This window comes from Amblyomma americanum, chromosome 8 (assembly GCF_052857255.1).
Source record: "Amblyomma americanum isolate KBUSLIRL-KWMA chromosome 8, ASM5285725v1, whole genome shotgun sequence".
Classification (NCBI taxonomy): Eukaryota; Metazoa; Arthropoda; class Arachnida; order Ixodida; family Ixodidae; genus Amblyomma; species Amblyomma americanum.
Window position 1 is genome coordinate 68,902,670 of NC_135504.1, and position 23,400 is coordinate 68,926,069.

Sequence of the window (23,400 nt, forward strand, 5' to 3'; positions counted from 1 at the left end):
CGTTGCGCGAAAAAAGTGTACCTCTGCATAAAGCATAATCTGAAGAAGATTTATGCTTGTTAACAACGGGGATTGAAAGATGTTGTTGTTGTATGGGGTTTTATGGCGCATAAGCAACTATGGCTATCATGCGCCAAACACAAGGTTAGAGGATGCTATGTCAAGTGTACAGAGGTTACATTATAATAGATTTAAAACACTGGCTTGTGCCGAAGTTTGAGTACAAATTTTAATTCATCCGGCAAGCATTCCACAAGGAAATATGGCATCCCAATGTCCGTGGAGCTATCGCGGCCAGTGGCTACTAATAAGATTCAATGTTTATTTAATCGGATTGACAACGGCATATGACGCCGTGACCAGTGTCGTTTGACAGCGTGATGTTATTTGTCAAAGGCATTGAAGCGAAACTTCTTTCACGACAAAGATTGTTGTTTTCTTCTGTCTAAACTCCCGCACCTATTTATAAATTCGCTGGACACAAGGTGGGATATCCCTGAGGTCTTGTGTGTCGGTGACGGCCGTACCTCTAACCACGACTCCTCGTTCAGGTCGTCCGCTGTATTCGCCATCTTCGTTCGGGTGGCACTTGACACACTCCCGCAGGACACCAACGACTCACATGAAGCGGTGCACACCGTGCAGGCTCTTCAGAACATCTTTAATCATGGCGGCAGCGTTAGTCTCGCTGACGGACATCACATCAGCGAGCTCCGCAAGCAGTGCTGGATGACTTGAGACCGACTCCAAAGCAAGAGCACAGCGCCTGTCCAAAGCAGGACGAGGAAATACACGTTTTTCTTCAAACCAACCAAACCAGCGACAAATCATTTCAAACCAGCAACAAAAGGTGTTCTGTTACGTTCTGACAACGTGCAGCTCGAAGGAGCTGCGAGGTAAACTGTGAAGCAAGGCAACGCGTGACAACTGTCTCAGCCTTATCTACGTTTACTTATGTCAACTTGTGTGATTAACGGGCGTTTGGCTCTATGGTTACAGCGTTACGGTGCTAGCTCGAGGAAACGGAATCAATTGCCAGTCGCATCGGCCTTGCTTCGATGGAAGCGCTATGGAAAAGATGTCGCTGTGTTGTGCTCAAATTAACTACGGAGGCCTCCACAACGGGCCCTATCTCCTCGTTCTTTCTTGCTGCAGTCGATACGTCCACCCAGAGTGAGACAGTTTATGCGTTTTTCATTTCCCATAACCGTTTTTCTGTTGCTATAAATACAATTACTTTTTATACAGAAAGCAGTGCAGCTACGCGAGCTTTTAAATCAATAAATATTCTAGCATAACATTGGCTTTTCAGAAGCCAAAGTACACTTTCAAGCTTGTTTGTTCCCACAAAAGTGCAGAAGTCAAATTTCAGCGGTATACCTCCAACAGTTCTTCCTCTATGACCTTTCTTCACGCTCTCTCCATGGTCTCTGCTACGAGTCTCCAGGCCTTAACCACATATTTGCTCATTTTTTAGTGAAATACATGCGTGGCATGATGCGAAAGGAAATCAAAATAGTAAACTTTCGAAACGCAAAGAGTGACAAACTTTAAATGTATTCAGTAGCTGGGAGTAGTTGGAAGTAGTACGCCTCTGTAGACGAAGAAACGAGCCTAGGAAGCTCCTCCGAGTGTGTAGTATTACACAGTTCTTGAAAAAGTGCCTGCATAAAGGTACAGCGAAAATTCTCCGACATTCAATAGAACTTTAGCTGCAGAAATGATGTTTCCTTTAGAACTTCTCCAAAAGCCAGACGCGCACTGTAATGTAAATGCTGACTTACAAGAATATGATGGTGGTTCGAAATATGGAAACAGAAGAAAAGCGCTCATCAAGCAAAAATTGTGTGATGAAAATCCTTTGGCCTTAGATCTCCCTGCAACTCCCCGCCAAATTAGCAGCTTTTGTCTGCAGTGGGTCTCTGTAAACATCGCCTGCCGCTGAAGTTCTGTTTGCGTTTGGCGGTACACCAGTCCGGCTGCCGCTTAATGAAGCGTACAACTGTGGACAGAATTCAGCAGCAAATGCCTGGAAATTTCAGGTCCTATGTGAAAACTTCTTTACGGGGACATCACCAAAGGGGACATATTCACACCATTGCAGATCTGAGGCCCCAGAAGATAGGTGTCGAGTGCCAGAGCCGTAGCTTTATCATTGCCATTTCATTTTTTTTATTGTGAGATAGCCCTTAATAACTGTAACTCCGTACATGCAGCCAGCTCTTAAACGGAACCAGAAAAAGCTGCATTACATTTCAGTTAATATGCAAATCATGTGCTACTCGCCTTTAGGGGTAATACCGCAGCAACAAATATTTTTATTTATTTATTTAAAATACTGCCAGTCTCTAGTTTAGACCTTAGCAGGTGGACGTGACACGCATCACAGCAGAGGATAACATTTCTAAAAGCGGCTGTGCGAAAGACAGCTATAAATTAGACAGTTCATATCACAGAAAAAAAACTCAAAAGAAGTTGACAGATTTGCTCAAGTAACTGAAGAAAAAACATGCTCCTTCGAAAACATGAACATTAAGATGGGCACAACACATCGTGTACTCCTAAAAATAGACAAAAAATGCAGAAAAATCTTTGTAACCACTCCTCTAGTTTTAAAACACGGCTTCTAGTTCGGTACAAAAATTTGAAAATGAATCGGCGTTAGTTATGGATTCGTCTAGGCGGTTCCATTCTCTTGTTGCTAGCGGGAAGAAAGAATTTTTGAGGGTGTCACTGTGATAAGCATATTCGGTTAGCGTATACGCGTGCTGGTTTCTTAATGCACGTTTTAGTGACAGTGAAATGTACTTTGATGAATCGATCTTAAAAGTGTTATTAAGGAGCTGATAAAGGAATTTTAGTCGCGCGCGCTTTGCCCTTGTTGACAGCGTTTCAAGCCTGGAGATTTCAGCTAGTTGTGTTGGTGAGTCGTTTTTTTTGTATCTGTTGTGAATAAACCTCACTGCTTTACGTTGAATTCTTTCAAGTCGCGAAATATTGGTTACAGACTGAGGAAACCAAACAGTGTTAGCATATTCTAGTACAGGCCTAACAAACGTTTTATAAGCTAAAAGTTTAGTTTGTGTTGGCGCAAGACGAAGACACTTTTTAAGAAAGAACAGTTTTCGTAATGCAGTTGAAGTAATGTTGTCAATGTGTTTGCCCCATCTAAGATCGTTAGTTAATGTAACTCCTAAGTATTTGTGTTCATTGACGAAGGCCAGTGGAGTACCATTGATTTTGTACAAGAAATTTGATGGTTGCTTTTTTCTAGTTACTGCAATTGCTACAGATTTCACTTTGTTAATTGACATTTGCCAATCACTAAACCATTCCGAAAGTTTTTTCAATGATCTGTTAAGTATGGCATGATCTTGATGGCTTCTGATTTCTCTGTAAATTATGCAATCGTCTGCAAAGAGTTTGATGTTACAGGTAATGTCGGTGGTAATGTCATTAATATAAGAAACAGCAATGGCCCAAGGACAGACCCTTGAGGAACTCCGGATGTGACTGGTACCGTTTCAGATTGAATGTTATTATACAAAACGAGTTGGGAACGTTGCCACAAGAAATCTTCAATCCAAGCCAAAAGTTCCCCATCACCGATGTAACCCCGTATGTTTACGATTAGTTTGGAATGGCATACGCAGTCGAAGGCTTTAGCGAAGTCGAGTAATATTGTAACAGTTGTTACACTGAAAAGGAACTGCAGCGGCTGAACGAGGGCACCAGAGAAACGGGCCTACACTTCAGCGTCGTCTACTTCTAGAGGCTGCGATCTCTTTTATTCTTCTACTTCCAATCCTCGTGTCACTGCCCCCTCTTCAGGAGCATCGCCCCGATGCGGTGTTACCGTCAGACAGAATAGCGGGGAGAAAAAGTGTTCAAAAGGTACACCACGAGTCTGACATCACGGAATATGACTACATGCAGCCGGAAAGTCACTTGGGGGGTCGCTTGTAGTACGGCTTCATTCGCACCACATGCACAACGTCGCTGCGCTTGCCGTTGTGCGATGAACGAGCTGGCGAGGCTGGTGCAACTTCGTACGTTACGTCGCTGAGGCGGCGGACAACAAGGCAAGGGCCGAAGTAGCGGCGCAGTAACTTTTCGGACAGCCCGCGACGATGAACGGGTGTCCAAACCCACACATAGTCGCCTGGGTGGTAGGTAACGTAGCGGCGTCCAAGGTTGTAGCTGTCAGCATCGATCTGCTGCTGACGGTGAATGCGGTGTCTGGCCAGTTGCCGTGCTTCTTCCGCGCGCTGAACATAGGTGGCGACGTCGACAGCAAGTTCACTCTCACTGTCAAGGGGGTCCACGGGTAGCATAGCATCGAGGGGGGTGGTAACCTGTCGACCGAAGACTAGTTCGAACGGAGTGAACTGCGTCGTCTCTTGCTGCGCGGTATTATACGCGAATGTTGCGTATGGGAGAATTTCGTCCCATGTCGTGTGCTCGATATCAATATACATGGAAAGCATGTCGGTCAAGGTCCTGTTGAGGCGTTCTACCAAGTCATTTGTCTGCGGGTGGTAGGCTGTTGTACGTCTATGGCTGGTGTGCGTGAGCTTGAGTACAGCCTGAGTGAAGGGGGCCGCAAATGCAGCTCCACGGTCAGTAAAGATAGCTGCAGGAGCGCCATGACGCAGGACGATGTTGTGGACGAAGAAGTCGGCGACTTCAGCAGCAGTACCGTTTGCAAGTGACGTGGTCTCAGCGTATCGGGTCAAATAATCTGTCGCGACCGCAATCCACCGGTTTCCTCTGGTCGACTTCGGAAAAAGGCCGAGGAGGTATATGCCAATTTGCTGAAAATGGGTCTTTGGTGGTGCTATGGGCTGCAGAAAGCCGGCTGGCTTCAGAGGAGGAGATTTGCGCCGTTGGCAATCCCGGCATGTTGTTACGTATCTACGCACGGATGGGAGTAAATTGGGCCAGTAATACTTAAGCCGAATCTTTTCCAGTGTGCGACTAACCCCCAAGTGGCCGGCGGATGGTTCATCATGACAAGCGCTTAAGATTTCAGAGCGTAACTGGGATGGCACAACAAGCAGAAACGTCTCTTTGTTGCTGTCAACGTTGCGCTTGTAGAGGACTCCACGCCGCAGAATGAAGGTCTGTAGTCCACGGCGAAACACACGAGGTACATGAGAATTCAAACCCTCCAGATACTTAACGAGTGGCGCCAACTCAGAATCTGCTCGTTGAAGCTGCGCCATACGGGAGATGCTAATGGCACAAAGAACAGAGCAATCTCCGGGGATGTCTTGCGTAGCCGGTTCCACGGGCGCTCGTGATAAACAGTCCGCGTCCTGGTGCTGCCGACCCGATTTATAGACGACCGTAACGTCGTACTCCTGTAAACGGAGGTTCCATCTGGCCAACCGGCCTGAAGGGTCTTGAATGCTGGCCAGCGAGCATAGCGAGTGATGATCGCTGACAACACGAAACGGTCGGCCGTAGATGTAAGGTCGAAACTTACTCAGAGCCCAGATGACGGCAAGGCACTCTTTTTCGGTCGTCGAATAGTTCCGTTCCGATCGAGAAAGTGTGCGGCTCGCGTAGGCGATTACTCGCTCTGCGCCGTCCTGCCACTGTACGAGGATCGCTCCGAGGCCGACATTGCTGGCGTCAGTGTGGACATCAGTCTCTGCATTCTCGTCAAAATGAGCTAGTATTGGTGGACTTTGAAGGCGGCAGCGGAATTCCTCGAAGGCTGCGTCTTGGGCACTTCCCCATACGAAGGGTGTGTCATCTCGAGTCAAGGCAGTCAATGGCTCAGCTAGGCGAGAAAAATATTTAACAAAGCGGCGGTAATACGAGCAGAAGCCCAAAAAACGTCGGAGGGCCTTCTTGTCGGTTGGGCGTGGGAAACTGGAGACGGCGGAAGTCTTGTCGGGGTCTGGAACAACACCTTGTGTGCTGACAACATATCCTAAGAAACGGAGCTGCTCGAAGGCGAAATGGAATTTCTCAGGCTTGATAGTTAGTTGTGCAGACTGAAGAGCTTGAAGGACAATGCGCAATCGCTGCAAGTGTTGTTCGAAGCTAGACGAAAAGATGACCACGTCGTCCAGGTACACAATTCACGTCTGCCACTTCAAACCAGCTAAAACAGTGTCTATCATGCGTTGAAATGTGGCCGGAGCGGAGCAAATTCCAAACGGAAGCACCTTAAATTCGTACAGACCGTCGGGTGTCACGAAAGCCGTTTTCTCGCGGTCTCGCTCGTCCACCTCGATCTGCCAATATCCGCTTTTTAGATCTAAGGAAGAGAAGAACCTGGCGTCCCGGAGTCGGTCAAGGGCATCATCGATCCTCGGGAGTGGGTATACGTCCTTTTTGGTAACATTATTCAGTTTCCTGTAATCAACACAGAATCGCAACGTGTTGTCTTTCTTTTCACCAGGACCACCGGCGACGCCCACGGACTTGTTGACGGCTGTATAACGTCGTCTGCAAGCATTTCATCGACTTGCGTCCTAATAGCTTCGCGCTCTTTAGGCGAAACGCGGTATGGACGCTGACAAACTGGTGGCGTGGCCGAATCGGTGACAATGCGATGCTTGGCTACCGGCGTACGTCCGACCTTGGAGCTTGCCGCGAAGCAATCTTTAAAATCAAGTAGCAGCGACGACAGAAGGTTCTTCTGATGAGGTGACAACTCCGGGTTGATTTTAACCTTCTGAAGGGCGTTACTTGGTGCGGCATCGTCGTGAAGATTCACCTGTACGGGGCACAGATTCGGCAACCTATCCACGTCGTCGAGGAAGGCGACGGCCGTTCCCTTGGCGAGGTACTGAATTTCGTTCGTGAAATTCGTCAGAAAAACTGTCGCACAGCCGTCATTCAGTTCAACAAGACCGCGCGCGATAGCCACACCCTTCTCGAGCAACAGCGAAGGGTGACTGTCCGCAATACCTTCGTAGTCGTGAAACGAGTCGTTCCTCACTAACACCAGCACACTGGACCGTGGTGGCAGCATTACGTCGTCTTCGACTATGCGCAGAGCGTTGACTCTGGGCCTTCTGTGTTACTGTGCGCCACGGCTTGCTTCGTCGAAAATGTGACTCGCGCCTCGTGTAGATCGATCACAGCACCGTTTGCCTGTAGAAAGTCGAGGCCCAGGATCAAATCTCTCGAACACTCGCTCAACACGACGAATTCACCCACGTAGACGAACCGCGGATGCCGACTCGGGCTGTGCACCTTCCGGCCGGGCTAATGAGGTGACCTCCAGCCGTGCGAATGCTAGGGCCCAACCATGGTGTCAAAACTTTGCTCAATTCCTGGGCGAGGGTGTGGCTTATCACGGAATAGTCAGCCCCAGTATCAAGTAAAGCGATGGTGTCAGTTCCGTCAATCGTCACACGCAAATCAGAAGTAGCGCGTCGGATGCTGTCGCTACCCTGCCCCGGTGAGGAATCAGCGTATCGGTATATCGGCGGCGGAGGATCTTCAGTTTTCCCGACAGCAGCGGCCTTGCCTCCGGAGACCGCTGGAATTAGTTTTCCCGGCGTGGACTGGGAGAACGCCGCTCAGGGTAGCCGGCGTCTCGGCGAGGGCTTGGGGAACGGTAACGCAGCGGAGATGACGACCTAGGATCGTAGCGACCGTATGTCCCAGGCCTCTGACGGGCCGACAGATGAGCTTCAATTTCGAATGGTCTTTCGCCATTCCGGGGGCAAGGGTCGTCGGGCGCTTTCGTTAGTCCGCTGGTTACGGGAGCGAAGCGCAGCTTCAGCTTTCTCCCGACGGTCTGCGTTGGGGAATGTAGCTGTGAGATTTTGGCGAAATGTCTCCCAGGTGGACAGGTTGGTCTCGTGGTTTTCGTACCATGTCCTAGCGGAGTCCTCGAGCGCAAAATACACATTATGGAGCTTACGGTCGTCGCTCCAACCGTTGTAGCGGGCGACCCGCTCGAAGGTGTCCAGCCAGTCTTCCGCATCTTCGTACACGTCGCCGTGAAAAGATGGCGGTGTTCGCGGCGTGTGGTAGAGGATGGGCGCCGGGAACCTACTGTCTGTCGCCATTTCCGCTGGGACCGTCGGTCGAGGCTGCGTCTTCCTCGTCGGGTTGTCAAGAGGCCCGAACTCAGGTGTCTCACCGCGGAGGCGGCGGCTTGGGCGCTGATGGACCGGTGTGACTGCCGTCTTTATCTCGTAGGCGTACGCAGGTCGGGAAGCGTACCCAGCACTGCTCCACCAGATGTGTAACAGTTGTTACACTGAAAAGGAACTGCAGCGGCTGAACGAGGGCACCAGAGAAACGGGCCTACACTTCAGCGTCGTCTACTTCTAGAGGCTGCGATCTCTTTCTTCTTCTACTTCCAATCCTCGTGTCAATATGATGTCAATTTGGCTGTTTTTGTCAATACCTAAAGCTAGGTCATGTACAACTTCTGTTAATTGAGTAACTTGCTAAACCGCGGCGAAATCCATGCTGATGAGGCGATAATAAGTTATTGCACTCTAGAAACTCTGTTAGGTGCGGCTAGATGCCTTATCTTGTACTTCATATTTGAATAAATCGGACAACGCAGCAGAAAACACACCACGTCCTATTATAGTCTGCCGCGCGACTTCCAAATTCATTCTGAAGAACGCATACAAAGCGCCCTTATGTCTGCGAATAGAGACACCAGCGACCGATTGGCCGCCGTCAGTATGGCGATGTGCACCGAACAGCCCAGCGCAAGTAAAAAATAATTCCTGAATTCGATAGCCTCCGGCTCGGGTCAGTGTCAAGCCTCGCCCCCCCCCCCCCCAAAAAAAAAATTATGAATGCGGGAATTAGCTTGAATGAACCATGCCAATAGAACTCCCAGACGTACCTGTCGCAGTGATCGGCAGACAGAAGTTGGGAAGCCCTCGCCACCAGGCCCGTGTTTCTTCGCGCTGTGTCCACGACATGGAACCATTGGCCATCTCCAGGCCTAGTTCGGCAGTGCAGCTTCATGTCAATAATAGTGTAGTTGTCTTCGATGCCGATAGAAAGTCTAGTGACAAAGGCAGCCGTCGCATCTTCCAGTTGAAAGGCGGCTCTGCGTATGTTCCGGCTGTGCTTGACGGCGTCCGCAAGGCACTGGGCGTTCTCTTCATCCAAGCAAGCTAATTTTACGTCAAGCTCAACTATACTAGTGTTTTGAGACAATGAATCAAATAAGACCCTCCACTGTTCCTGATTGCTGCAAGGCAGGGACTCTTTTATCCACGAATTCATGCAGTTTCTTCAGCGCAGTTGTTTGCCTAAGGAAGTTAGCTAATGCTGTGGACATTGTTGAGTCCGAGAAGAATGAATTCATGAACAGGGTCAAGCTTGAGACCGTACCAAGGTTAGGCAAAACCTGAAGCGCGTCCGAACCTGGCACTACTATTGTATCGCTGCAACAGAACAGAGCAGCCTCAGAAAATGCTTCGTACTCTGACATGTCGCCAGTGCCAGCATCAGAAAGCCAACAACGCTTAAACGACACCTTTCCTGCAGCGCCGCTCTTATGCAGGCCTTGGTATACTTCACGGAAAACAGAACGGTCAGAATTACGAACGTCAATAACTATCTTCTTTATCTTCTGGCTTTCAGATAATGGTCGAAAAAACTCGAGCCAGTCATAAGGCTCCCACATTCCAAGAGGTTGCCTGAGTTCTTCGAGTGTCTCATTTTCCCTGAATGCCGCAGCCCAGGATTTGAAGAATGACTTTTTCGAGGATGGGCCATGGTTCACACTGAGAAGGCTTAAATACAATTGGCGCAGAACTTTGTTTCCCTCAACAAACCTCGCTAATAGGACAGCGCTTTCTCGTACAAGGCTAAAATATTTTAGGTCGACCTTTGAAAGTTTTTGGTTGCTCAGCAGGACGTCCAGAACCAGCTTGAAGCAATCTCCAGAATTCGAACCCATCGCAAAGATGCTTACTTCAGTCAGCATGCTTTGATGCTTGAGAAAATTTGCAAACTCGTCGCGGCATACCGGAGAGGCTTCAGTAATGACAGTGGAAGGCAATGAAATCGCCTTCAAAGAGGAGTTCTTTTGCAGTGATCTCAAAATTATGTCCGCATGTTCATCCTGCATTTGCAATCCTGGGATCCTGAGGCACGTCAGGGACTTTGTGGTCTGCACAAGAGTCGACAGCGAGACTACAAAGGCTGCCGTACACGTCTCATGAACCGAGTATTCAAGTTCTTCCAACTCTGTAAGGTGGGCAATGGTCGCACAGAGCTGCTGGTATGGCTTGAGAGTCGCCACAAGGAGCCTCAAGACTTTGATGGAAGTGTTATGTCGCAGTGCGTCGCAAATGAGTGCTTCGTTGTATCGTGCGACGGTATCGGTGACTTCGAAAGCAGTGACGCAGTAGTGTGTCGTGATGAGCAAGTGGACGAGTGTAGACGACTGTTCTATATCGCGTGCATGCGGAACTATTCAGCACGCGCCTTCCAGGCTTGAAAGAGAAAGATGCTATTGTGTTCCCTGCATCTGACGGAGCTGCAGCCGAGCGGTGAAGAGCCACCCATTCCAGACAGGAAGGTGGTCGATGATTTGGCAGGTATGGTTCAAGGAAGCAGTGCACGGCAAACGGTGGTCGATGACCACTCCTGTGAACGGTCCTCAAGCGCCTGCCAGGTCTGCCAGCGCGAAGCAGCTCGTCTCTGCTTGCTTCATCATGTCGGGTGGCCTTGCTTCATCTCCTAGGCTTGGACTGTGCTCCATTATGCCTGCCGAAAAAAATACACGGTGCATAGACACTTATTAATGATGCAGAACGATGAAATATTGCAAATGTCTTTTTGAATGTCCATGGCCCATGCAATCACTTCATCACTTCTACCTGCCTCCCACACTGCGTCCTTTGGGGAGTGCTTGCGTCCACTCGGACCAGATGAAAGACAAGGTGGCCCACATGAGGTCAGCCCGCTTTGAACTTTGCGGCTAATACAAATGCGGCTCGGTAACATTGAACCGCTTGAACATTGAACGGTGCTGTGAGGAGAAAATAAAATTCTAAAGCAAGCAGTGACCCTCTCTAAAAATACTTGAGCTCGACCGCGCCCGTGTGCACGCGAGAACCGCACATGATTAAGTTTTTTACCCACGGCACATTAGCTGCGGTAATGATTCACTTCATTCGTCCAGCAGAGTGCCGCTCAGGCAAGTGTGGTCTGGTCTGTACTCTGTTTATGCCTTGCCATAGCCTAAATACTATTAAGATATACGAGACGCGGGCAGTATGACTGCAGGCTAGCCGGTGTATGATCACGTTGTAAAGAATACGAGTGAAATTAATAGATGCCTGCTTCTCAGCAATACTGAATCGTCCTGCTTCTGCCGCTATGGTTGTTTGACACAATTCGCCGATGGTGCAAAAAGTGCCCTTTAGTGACATGCAGGCTTAGCCATCCCTAAAACCGATAGAATCTGTGCCACCAAGTTTACATGCCGAGACAGCATGCTAATGGACCGTCGCGTGATAGCATGAAACTCCGCCTGAAGGAATTTGTACGTGAGCAGAAAGACGGCCCGCCCTCGCGTCCCCCTCCGCCCTTTATCTTGGACTGAGCACGGCGGGACAGGAGCGGCGGTGGTGCAGACAAAATACACGCCGCCGCCGCTCCAGTCCGGCCGTGCACGGAGCCAGTTCACTTCTTATATCTCCCTCAGCCTCCGCGCCCGCTTTTCTTGTTCCGCCCCTCGAGTGGCCGGCAGCTGGGCTTGGCATTGGCCCTGTCCGACCGCCCTATCGTACAGTAGGCGTGCGGCTGGTGCGGATATGTGCCCTGCGTTGCAGAGGCCGCCAGGCCATTAGAAGACGCTCTGGTTTCGATCCCAACACAACACGCCATCCACTACGCCCGCTGTTCGCACACCGCTGCGATATTTGGCGTTGCATAACACGGTGGCTCCGTGCACGGCCCTTGATACAATATAGTATAAAATCTTGATTAGCCTCGTAATTTGGAACAAACCTCGTAGAAGCGATCACAAAGGCTGCCTGATGCAAATACGCCGCCGAGACGCCCGGCAGTCCATTATGTCGTAGAGCTCCCATTCCCATCCTGTCACCTCAAAAGGCAATGCAGCAAGTGAACTGAAATAAAAAAAAAAAAAACTCAAATTGGATGCATTCTGCCTCTACAGTTAATTATATCGCACAGCCTCCACCGAAGATCACATTTAACAGAGAGTGACGATAATGTGCTGATTTATACAATGTAACCCCCATCGGTAAGCCATTTTCTTCTGTTTCCGATGACTGCGTACGGTGCTTCGATGCAGGGGATGGAAGTCGAGTGACTTTTGATGAGGCGAATTGATGTAAATGTACGTGCAGATTATATACAAGAACACAGATGGGGTACATATTTATGTGTACGGCTTATAGCCAATCATGTTGCAATCGAACGCAGAATGCCGCGTACCAAACAACACCGCCGTGCGCGCCTTTCACCAACGCCCACAGCGCACCGCGGCCGGCCAATAGACCGCGTAACCGCAAACACAGCAGCGGAACAACCGGACGGTATGCGTGGTTCCAAGTTTATGCAACTTCGTTGTTACGTGCTTGGAAAGCAAGCAAAAGGCAGTAAAAGCTGCCCAATGTTACTTTTATCGGACGCCATTTCTTCGAAGTGACATCAGGGCAGCGAAGTTATACATCAAGATATCAGCGCAGGGCACGGGAAGTTGCTGGGCACGCAACCTCAGCAAAATTTTCACTTTCGCCAGTTGGGACAAAGATCATATTCAACACTACTGTATGTGAGTTCCTGTAAAGCTAAAGGACATCGAAATAATCTAGGCAAAGGCGAAATCACACGGTGTGAGTTGTGCTCGACGCACAACTCAGACTTCCCTGGTGTTGACATCGGCCTCGAACACGGGCAGAACGAAGAGCCGGAGTATTATTGTTGGTGTATGCCGTGATTAGGACTCAGCGACGACGGACGACAGACAGCCGAGAACGACGCGCAGTGGAGTCTCGCCTCGGCTGCCAGGGGAGCCGAGACGCTAGCCCCTGCAAAGCACGCCGCACTCTACACTCTAAGCAGAATGGAGTAACAAGGAAGTAAGTTGTCCTCTAGCGCAATCCCGTTTGCAAAAAGGCAGTGCATGACAGGACAGCTTACCCTCTTTTTATTCATTTCTGTTTAGAGTGCCGGGTGGGAGGTGTCGTCGATCGGGCAGCGGTCTGCGCTTGGGAGCTACGGACGCCTGCATAACGGCAGCGGGATCCGGGAACCAGATATTGCTACTCCTTCGCAAGGTATCTGAAAAAAAAAACATAAAAACGAGCAAGAGTCCTCTGGAGAGGAGGACCCCGACTGGATGAGAAAGACATGTGGACATTGGACGCAGGAAAGGTACTGGCGGAGGCAAGTCTCCAGGATGCGTCATCGGGAACTAAAGCTGATAGCTCTATGATTAGCCGCGGGCTTGAGACTACATTGTCGAGGTGAAAGTCGGAGTCGCGTGCTGTGATGTTTGCTAGTGACAGCAAGAGGTCGCTAAAAAAAGCATGGCAGCTATTAGCCAAAATCGCTTGTCGCGTGTCCTGGAGAATTTTGTTCCCCATAGTACATCACAGCCGGGTGTCGGAAAGAGGGCACACCCAGACCCGGGATGAGTTCCGATAGCCATTACATAGAAAGATGAAAACAAACTTCGCGCTGTGCAACTCCAATCTTCAAGGGAGCAATGAAGAATAGGAAAATGGGAACCTGGTATAACGGTGATATTTGCCAGATTTCAGAATTTCCCCATTCCTGTTTGTTGAGTCCAACACCCACAGAGCAAATACCTTCAGAAGAATTCACTTTACTCGTGGACGACAAAGAATGGTACTTGAATATTAATTACAAAATAAGACGCATAATTTCTTGAAACATTGGACTCTGCACAGTGGACGTGATTTTCGATCGAAGCTCAAGCAAACATCCAATATATAGACGCTTCCGCAGTTTTCCAAAAATTTCGGATATCAGTTAATAGAAAGTGCTTTCTTGTGGACCTGCATACTATGACGCTGGAGCGAGTGTTCGATTCCTCTAACAGTTGTTTGCTCCAGGAAGTCGAATAAGGCTAGTTCTTTTTAAATACGCACTCAATTAGCTGGGCGACTGCTAACGGCGACGAATTGGCTGCACTCTTTAAAAAAAAGATAGTTAAAAAGTTTTAAGTAGTAAGTGCAGCAATCACTAACACTGACTCCTTTTTTTACAACACTCTTCAAAGTAGTGAGTTAAAGTCGGCTCTTCCGACCTTTTTATACTATGCATGGCCACAAGTTAGTATCTGGTTAGTAACTGTTTCCTTTAATCCTAACATAATACTCATAGAAGATAGTTAACACGGGCTGCTGTGTGAATATAATTGTTTCGTAATCGAACATTACTGTCAGTCATGACTGTCAGTCGGTTAGCTAGATTAACTTGTGTCTTCAATCGGAAGTTCATAATTAAGAGTGGTTTCTGAGCTGAACGGGTGAAAACGACTTGCCCGTAACTCAAGGTCAGAATTGCGTGGTATACGTATAAAGCGGAGAAAGATTTATCCGTGAACACGATGTGACGGTGTCGCGCTTATGACCATTTCTAATTTGTATCTTGCTTGCATCCTCAACATTTGAGAGTGTGTCCGGTGGAATTGTTTATTGCCATTGCCTGGCACCATTTGTACATGGAATACCCAACTTAAGAGTGTAATATACAACTAGCGTTCTTCATGTCCTTGTAGTTCTCAGTATCTTATGGCACTGACCACATTGAAATTGTAGCTTTTTTATTGTTCTTATGCACACAAATTTAATAAACGACGCCAACAAACCGTACTAAAAACCTAGAAGCAAAGATGGAAAAGTAACTACCCGCTTTCTTAGTAAAAACAACTACATTTTGATTTGTCACTGTAGTGCCCTTGGCTAGTGCATTGAGGTAAACACTGCTACCTCCATTTACTAAGAAGGTAGTGGTCTGTGGGACCAGTACCTGGTTAGCAGAGTTACTTGCTTAATTCCTCGACCATTTTCTTAAGAGTGTGCCCTACCAAAGCGCGGCTGGCTTTGGTAGGTCAGAGCCATCCCTCCGTATGTGAGACTCGAATTAGCCATAATCAGACAGTTCTTGCGGCGGTCAATACCTTGAAGGTGACAGGTTTGGAACTCGTCTTGACGACTCTGAGCTTTGTTTGAAGGTGCGGATCTTAGTTAGTTGGATAATTGTGGTTTGACTAAAACGTTTGATTTCTGATAAGCTCTGCCAGCAAGGAATAGAAGCAGCAATAAATTTGGCAACTGATTTTTTGAGCTCCACAAGTCTCTCTGCGACAGCATAAGGTTTGTCTAAAAAAGAGGTGAGAATTTCTACCGATAGAGGCGCAAAAAGGTGATATCCAAACTTTAGGAATGTGGTGAATTTGGACCAGGCACCGACCATGAACAGCGTGCAAAGTGATGTAAAGGAAACTGAATCTCCAGCAACACCTGCGCGTCACTGGTAATGAAGGCATTCATGTGGTACGGAATAAATACGGTTATGAGGCGATGGAGCAACCATGTACAACATTCTTGGACAAAAATTTTGAATATTGGAAAACTGGAAGGTACTGATAAAAAAATATTAAAGGTAATGGTCCATTCTTCTCACATGCAGCAAAATATTTCCTTTATAGGGTTTCCGTCGCTTGGATCGAGCAGTTAAGGCTTCCATAGAAGAGCAATGGGGCACACTGTTGACGACAGGAAAATCGTTAATAGCAAAAAAAAAAAATGCAAGACTGCCGACGGGAGATCCGTCTATCTAGATTGTTATAGCGAAATCTTACAATATATGAAAAAACTGCGCCCAAAAACTTTTTCCCGTTCAAAAATGCTTTTGTCCAGAATTGTTGGCTACGATATCTATTAACGCTTGCTGCAATTTCAAAGATATCCGACTGTTAAATATAGGGCCATTTCATGACAAACTGTTTTAAATTAATCAGAAGGTAAATGTTCCCTTATGCATATGCCTTCATGACAACCATTCAGGCGCCTTTGACGCCAATTTTGCCGTAATCGCTTCTCATAGGTCTGCTTCAGGCTCTAGAAGCCATGACAAGAGTCTATACTGAAGAGAACGGCAAGCAGTTCAAGCGGCGCCCGGATAGTTGTGCTGGGATGGAAAGCAGGAAACAAATCATCGCCTAGGGCTTATGAGTCGGCGTTATACGCCAGAATGCGTCAGCAGAGCCGCTCGATATGGCTTCTAAAGTTTGGAGCAGATCTATGCCAGGCAGTTACGCAGGCTTATGTTATCCTATGGGACACTCCGGTGGCTGCGTTTTGATACCGACGCCACTATCAGCCTGCTACGGCCCCCATCGGCACGCGCCTCGCGGTTCCGTCGGCGTTGCGTAGAAAACCAGAGGATCATGCAACGCGGAGCAGTCCGAGCGGGGCCCGTTGCCGCCGGCTCTTGGAGCCGTAGGCGGAGAAGGTCGCTCGACAAATAAAGGAGAGGAAAGAAAAAGGGAGGGTGACGTTGAGGGTGACAGTGCAACAAGAGGGAAAGAGGCTGGGGGAGAAGGAAAGAAGTGTGTTGCTCCTCCAGTGTGCAACACGAATGAGGAAAGTGTCAGTTGACGCGCTTAGCAGCAACCGCGCGTCCTTTAAACTTTGTTGCCGACGTTGCGCATAACTGCTAACACTTACCGGCCGCAGTATTCCACAACAAGGGCACCGCTGACACTGTAGGTACACGGTTGTGAAAGGCAACACAGTCGGCTTAGTTTAACGCGTGTAATTTGCACCGTCACGTTTCGTTCTTTAACACTAGATATACTATTTACTTCCCAAATGGCACTGCTTATAACCTGCCGCGAACCGTCAAACTCGACTGCACCGGTCTAGGGCAAACGACAGAGGCTAACATGTCCCCCAAGAACCCGAATCCTGCGCTCACAGGAACAAGAGTTTCGGGATTGCAGCTGCGTTGATTGGCACCGTGCCTCGTAGGTAGGTAAGTTCTGTATGCTCGAATAAGGCGCTATGACGATTTGCAAGCACACTCAGTATACAGGCGCAGCGTCAGGATGACAATTAAAGCATATCATACTTACTGAACAGTGCAGAGGCGGCTGTCGCCGACACAAATGATTGCCCACAGCAATAACAACTCGCCACCACGGCTCTTCACAACCGGCGCTATTGTTTTTTTTGTTGCTTCAACTGTTTAATTCCTGCTTCCCTCACCGCAGGACAGACCTCATTTTGTACCGTGTGGTGTCGCCCTCTGGGAGCAGACCTGGAAAGCGTGAAAAATAAATGTTAGGAGCAGCCGTGGGCGGGATTTTCAAATGCTCAAGAGTAACAGGAGTTGGGAACGGAGGCGTGTTTATAAAAAAAGCCATGTCAATTAGTGTAATCAGTGTTTGGCGCTTAACGAATTAGCCTGAACGGCCGAGAAGACATTTTGCTGATGTTTATTGACTTAGAGCGAATGTGACGTATCCGACGCACTTGACGGTTGGGCATATCTATATGGTCTATTTCGATTTATTCATCCCGGAAAGGACTGGCTCAGGAACCGAACTTCAAGAAAATGCTAACTAAAAAAGTTGTTGCTGCTGATATGAAGCTTGCATCATGTGCATTGTTGGAAATAAAACGCTATGGTAATACGAAACTACGTGGAATCCATAAAAGATGCCTGTTATGCCTTTCTGTTGATACGAGCAGATAAGAGAGACCGAATGCACGGCCTGAATGTTTTTACACCTCACAAAGATAGCATTGCACTCGCCAGGTCCCGAAATCCGCTCAGCATAAGAGCAGTATGCGGTAAGAGAGTGCGAAAAGTAATTTTTCCGGAACCGAATTGAATAGGAATGAAATGGTGAAAGGACAGAGTACGAATCAAATATTTTCCGATTTATCCACTACTTAAACGCATATACATACAAAGCGATTTGTCATGAGGACACAGAAAGCTATAAGTTTTGGAATTAAAACTATAGCTGCGATAGCCCTCGAAAGCCACAACGCTTATTTCCCAGTGGGAACGTGCAATTCGAAGTCAGCATATGATGTGTGTGACCATCACGTCCCTCATGGGAAAATTATTGTTTTGATACTGATGGCCACTAAAAATGAGCGGCATATCTGAGTGGATGAGAGACACGAGAGTTGTAGGCTTGGCTAGAGATTTTAGCTTTAAGAAAATTTTTAATGCTCGAAAAAAAAATGTTTTTCGTATTTTATTATGAAATTACGAAAAAAAACGAAAATGCACTCTAGCACATTTCATAACGAAAAAAAAAGCAAAAGAAAAGCAAAGGACGGAAAGGAAGACGCAAATAAGTGCTGCGTCGTCTTGTCCGTCCTTCATCATGAGGGTACACCAATTCGCCCAACTTTCGGTAAGAAAATTTACTTTTCTACTCAGAAATAAGTGAAGAACTGTAATTCTGAACCAAGACAAAGTTGCTGTAAAGCCTTTTCAGGAAAAGCTGGTGATATATATGCTGTATAGAAAGCCATCAACGCATCGAGATGTGATCAACATACAGCATGCAATGCAGACATGCAATAGGCATAGCAATCAACTTCATTGTGGCTTGCTTGTTACTGCTGCGTATACGAATATGCTTGCTGTGCGCCTACTCCCAAGCTGTGGTTCGAGTGCGCGTACTCAACACTTTGCACGCACTGTCTAGCAAGGCTTGCGCAGGTCCGTACGAATATTGCCGAACTGCGATTTGTTTCTTTCACACGACACAGATGATAGGGGGATGCGGAGTTGCCGACGTGTGGCTGACGTCAGTGGTTTGTTGCTGCTAAGGCAATGTCAACGTGTGGACTACTCCAGATGCTTGGTGCTTCAAACAGGTCATTTAGACTAATTTTTGTATTTGGTAGGAAGGTAAGACAGTGGTGATAACTTCGTTTGTAAATTTTGTCGTTTTTTTTCTTCTTCTCGGCCATGAAAAAAAAGTGAAGAAAACCTTTTTTCCTCGAGTTTTCAAAGTTTTTAAAAAGTCACTGAGATCTCTAGTCATGCCCTCTCATATTGTAGATGAAGGCAAGGCAGCGTTTGCTATACCCGGCTTAACGCTGTTGTGCTGCTCACTGTCGAATGCCATATGTATGAGTGCTATGAGCAACGCCACACGGGTGGATCGCAGCATGCCACTCAAGCCTTTACATTCTGCCAACTAAACTAATACCATTCCCGAAGGCGCCTAATTTATTCTGTTTAATTCCCTAACCTTGACCGGCTGCGCTTTTATTATTGAGTGTTTCAATTTCCGGCGCGTAGCTCTGAAGAGATCTCTACTATTCATTAGCTTTCCGGGTCCTAGATGGCGGATGGAGTACCGTCCAGTCCAATGCTTTCCTTCCGTTATGGTCCAGTCATGATCCAATCGTACTGCTGAAGGCTAGTTTATACTCCGACGTTCTCGCGAATGCTGGTGGCGGTCGATCAGTAACGTCAAGTTCCCGACGCCGCGCCCGGCATGCTTGCTGTCAAACCGCTCCGAAGCAGCGGCTGTTGCCACCATGTTAGGCTTTTTTCTTTATATATATATATATATATATATATATATATATATATATATGTGTGTGTGTGTGTGTGTGTGTGTGTGTGTGTGTGTGTGTGTGTGTGTGTGTGTGTGTGTGTGTGTGTGTGTGTGTGTGTGTGTGTGTGTGTGTGTGTGTGTGTGTGTGTGTGTGTGTGTGTGTGTGTGTGTGTGTGTGTGTGTGTGTGTGTGTGTGTGTGTGTGTGAAGGAAGCCAACAGTCACCGAAACCAAGGTGCACAGGGGAATGTTTTTTATTGCATCAGTAGTGCCAATCAATTAGTTTAAGGAAAATTACTTATAAAGCAGCAGAATAAACAACCATGCTGCCGGTGGTATCCGAACCCACGACCTCCGAATATCGCGTCCGGTGCTCTACCAACTGAGCTACGGCGACAGCTGTTCAATCTGCTGCTTTCGTTGGTGTTTATTTTTTTGCGTGTAAGCGAACCTTGAGAGTGTTCACCAGCGCGTATATATATATATATACAGGGTGTCCCAGCTAACTTTAGCCAGGGTTTAAAAATACACCGGAGCACTGTGAGACGACGCGACCAAATGCATGCTGCTGAGGGGAACCTGCGCTGTCAAGGTGGCGCTGCAATTTTTCCATTCGGTGACTCAAAACTGCTTTTGTCAGCCACTTGGGTCGCTGCAAACGCGAGAACTCATTCTGCGCGATTAGATACCCGCGTTTGGCTGACAGCATTCATTGCCTAGCTTCTCTCGGCGTAGCCCGGATAGCTGACGCACGGCACGCGCGCCTTCGACAGAGCGCGGAGGCTTACGCCAATAAGCGCCCGAAGGTAGCGCGGAAAAGTACTAAGAGTACTACCCAAAACTGTTTGCTCTTCTCGCTAGGCAGTGTGTTATGGCGCTGCAATCGGCACCGCAAACTTCAGTGCAAGTTCTCTGTTGTAAGTAGCAAGTAACACTTTTTATTCTGCTTAATTTAATAATTAGTCGAGATTAATTAACCAACTTCGCAAGCAACGAAGATAGGTGAAAAAGTCGAATGAGAAAGTTGAACTGTCCGCGAAGCGTCCAAATCACCAGTTTCAAACTTCACTTTTATTGCGTATCGGCTTCTTTTAGCTTACTGCAGATGCCCGCGAAATACAAGAAAATACCACGTGACATGCCCGCTTGCGCGCCGCAATTGGGTGCTCTCAAACGTTCCGTCGAGGAACGAACAGATCATTTAGCCCGGTGTGCTGCCGCTTAAAAGAGGACAGGGCAGCGACGCAGCCGCTGGCTGTGCGATATAGGCCGGCGGTATGCTTCCCTTGGGGCGCTTGATAGAGACAAGCAGACACAGTCCCTATCGCTTGCGATCGCGTAAATCGCGCAGCGAGCGCCCGCGCCGCAGCCATGTCACTTTTTTAAGCAGCAGCACACCGGGCTAAATGATCTGCTCGTTCCTCCACGGAACGTTTGAGAGTACTGCAAATGAGACGAGTAAGTGGACATGTCACGTGATATTTTCTTGCGAAGCAATACTACTTTAGGTCGCACTTCAGCCCGTTCCGTGGCGAGGCGGTGGTAAGCACCATTGATCTTTAGCGTGACCTCGCTGCGTGACGTCACACCACGTGACCTAGAGTGACGTCACACCAGCTGTGTAAAAACGGGGCCCCATCTCACGCCGTCGCGAGGCGAGGCGGTAGCCACCAACGGCGGCCTAACTCCCGCTCCTCTCACCAGGGGCGCTACGGTCGGTGTGACGTCACACCAGCTGTGTAAAAACGGGGCCCCATCTCACGCCGTCGCGAGGCGAGGCGGTAGCCACCAACGGCGGCCTAACTCCCGCTCCTCTCCCCAGGGGCGCTACGGTCAGAGTGACGTCACACCAGCTGTATAAAACAGCGCCACTCCTCTCGCCAAGGCAGTCATGCAGCCAGATGTTACGATGGTGCCTACGAACAAGGCAGCTCGGCAGAATGCAAAGAGGAAGCATCAGCGAGCTGCGGAGACGGAAGAAGAACGACTTTCTAAGCGGCGTGCCCAGTATGCAGCTCGGCGACAACCTCCTCTGTGGAAACAGCAGAAGCAAAGGAAGAAATTATGCCCGACAGTGAGTCTCCTTCTACTAGTTCAGAACGCGACTAAACGGCAGAGGCGTGTCCAAGAAACCCCGGAACAGCGGCAGCAGCGGCTCGAGAAGGAACGTGCGTTTCGAGGGAAGGAAAACCAAAAGCGAAGAAAACAGCGTGCAGGAGAAACACCCCGGCAGAGACAAGAGCGTTCGAAGAAAATGGCTTCGCAATCACCAGGCTTAACCAAGCTAAGCCACGGCCGTTTTTTTTTATTATTTCGCGCTGGGTCAGGAATCAAACACGAGTTAATGACATCCTAAGCGAAATCAAGAGCAATAAATGGGATTGGGCAAGGCATGAAATGCGAAGGCAGGATAACCGCTGGTCCTAAGAGCAAAGGACTGGGCTCCAGTTGAAGGCAAGCGTAGCAGAGGGCTGCAGAACGTTAGGTGGACGGATGAGATCAACAACTTGGCGGGGATAGGGTGCCCGCAGCTGGCAGATGACAGGGTTTATTGCAGAGATATGGGAGAGGCCTTTGTATTTCACTTGCTGTAGTCAGGATGATGATGATGCTCTTTCACGTTGTTAACGGTGTAATGAACTGGTCTATAAATTCGTCATTTTCGTTAAATAATATTTTTAATCAAGCTCTTGTAACCTTACTGCAGATCCACTGAGTTAAGACACCAAGCGGCAGTCGAAATATACGCTCTCGCCGGCCTGCGAGCCGTTTCTTGACACGGTCACATCGTTGAGTACAGTCGCCAGCGAAAAAGATTAACACCAGTGACGTGCCACATGAGCGGCAAGATAGCAACGCTCGGCGCTACGGTTACGAACACGCCGATAACAAAAGTGCCACGTGTGTTCGCAAAGCATGGCGCCGCGACAGCCGCACGGTGCGACTTTTGCTTCTCCGGTGGCGTCATTCTGCTTACCGTTTTTACTCGCGAGTATACCTGCGCTGAAGGGCTAGGACAATACACGTTACATCAATCATAGCACGCTGGCACTTTAGCCTCGGTCCTGTCGGAGAGTCCCTCTCCCGATGACCCCAGAACTGAAATTTCAACTCCTCTCCCTCCCCTTCTTTTTTCTTGTGGAAACGCTTTTTCTTTATTTCTTGAGAGCATCTTGAGAGAGTATGAACTCCGCGGATGCATCACTAGGGAAACGGCGCCGCTCCTAGGGAAACGGCGTCGCCTATAGGCGACGCGGGTGAAGCCAGGAGCACGGACTGCGCCTTGTTATGTCAACCATGATGTCAACCAACGGTTTAAGATAGGGTCCATTAACAAATTGGCTCCGGATTGGAGGGCCCGCTCTGTCGCCACTGTCTTAAAGAGACGCGAGCGCCGTGTTTCGGGTGGTGACAGTACCAAGTTAGTTTTCATGGTTTTGAAGCGAAAAGCTTCACTACGCTTTCAACACCGCGCTTTGCGCTAGCCGGCGTATGTCGGACGACGGGTGACGTCACGCACGGCGCAGATGGCCGCCGCCGACTCCGCCGCCTTTCCTTTCGCCGCTGCCACGCGTGACGTCACACATGGCGCAGATGGCCTCTGGCGCGCGCTATGCGTCATCGTTTGACGTTCTCCGCAAGCGCGTGTTTATCGCGGAAGCCGACTATATAACCGCTTGCCAGAGAATAGGCGTGCGCATCCAACAATGAGGAATAAAATTTAATAATCCTGCATAACTTATGATATATATCATTGATAAGCAATTTGCATAACTACATAAGGCCGACGTATAGCATAACCATAAGCTAACCAAAGTATATCCATAAGTTAAACTGTAAGCATAA

At 48.4% G+C, this 23,400-nt stretch overlaps 1 protein-coding gene across 1 annotated transcript; it reads right to left on the reverse strand.

The window, feature by feature from the left end:
- Positions 1–365: 365 nt before the first annotated feature.
- LOC144101864 (uncharacterized) lies at positions 366–17,178 on the reverse strand. The gene is made up of 3 exons (XM_077635087.1): positions 17,096–17,178; positions 8,840–10,719; positions 366–766 (listed from the first exon to the last, which is right to left on the reverse strand). Exons 2-3 carry the CDS (start codon positions 9,226–9,228, stop codon positions 619–621), a joined length of 537 nt encoding a protein of 178 aa, XP_077491213.1. The 5' UTR covers positions 9,229–10,719; positions 17,096–17,178; the 3' UTR covers positions 366–618.
- Between the last annotated feature and the right edge of the window lie 6,222 nt (positions 17,179–23,400).

Excerpts from the sequence above, each read along its gene's own strand:
- LOC144101864 (XM_077635087.1), bottom strand. The coding sequence starts at position 9,228 with ATGAATTCGTGGATAAAAGAGTCCCTGCCTTGCAGCAATCAGGAACAG. Across the intron at positions 767-8,839 it reads TCTGCCGATCACTGCGACAG|GCGCTGTGCTCTTGCTTTGG; the intron begins GTACGTCTGGGA and ends TGCTTTGGACAG.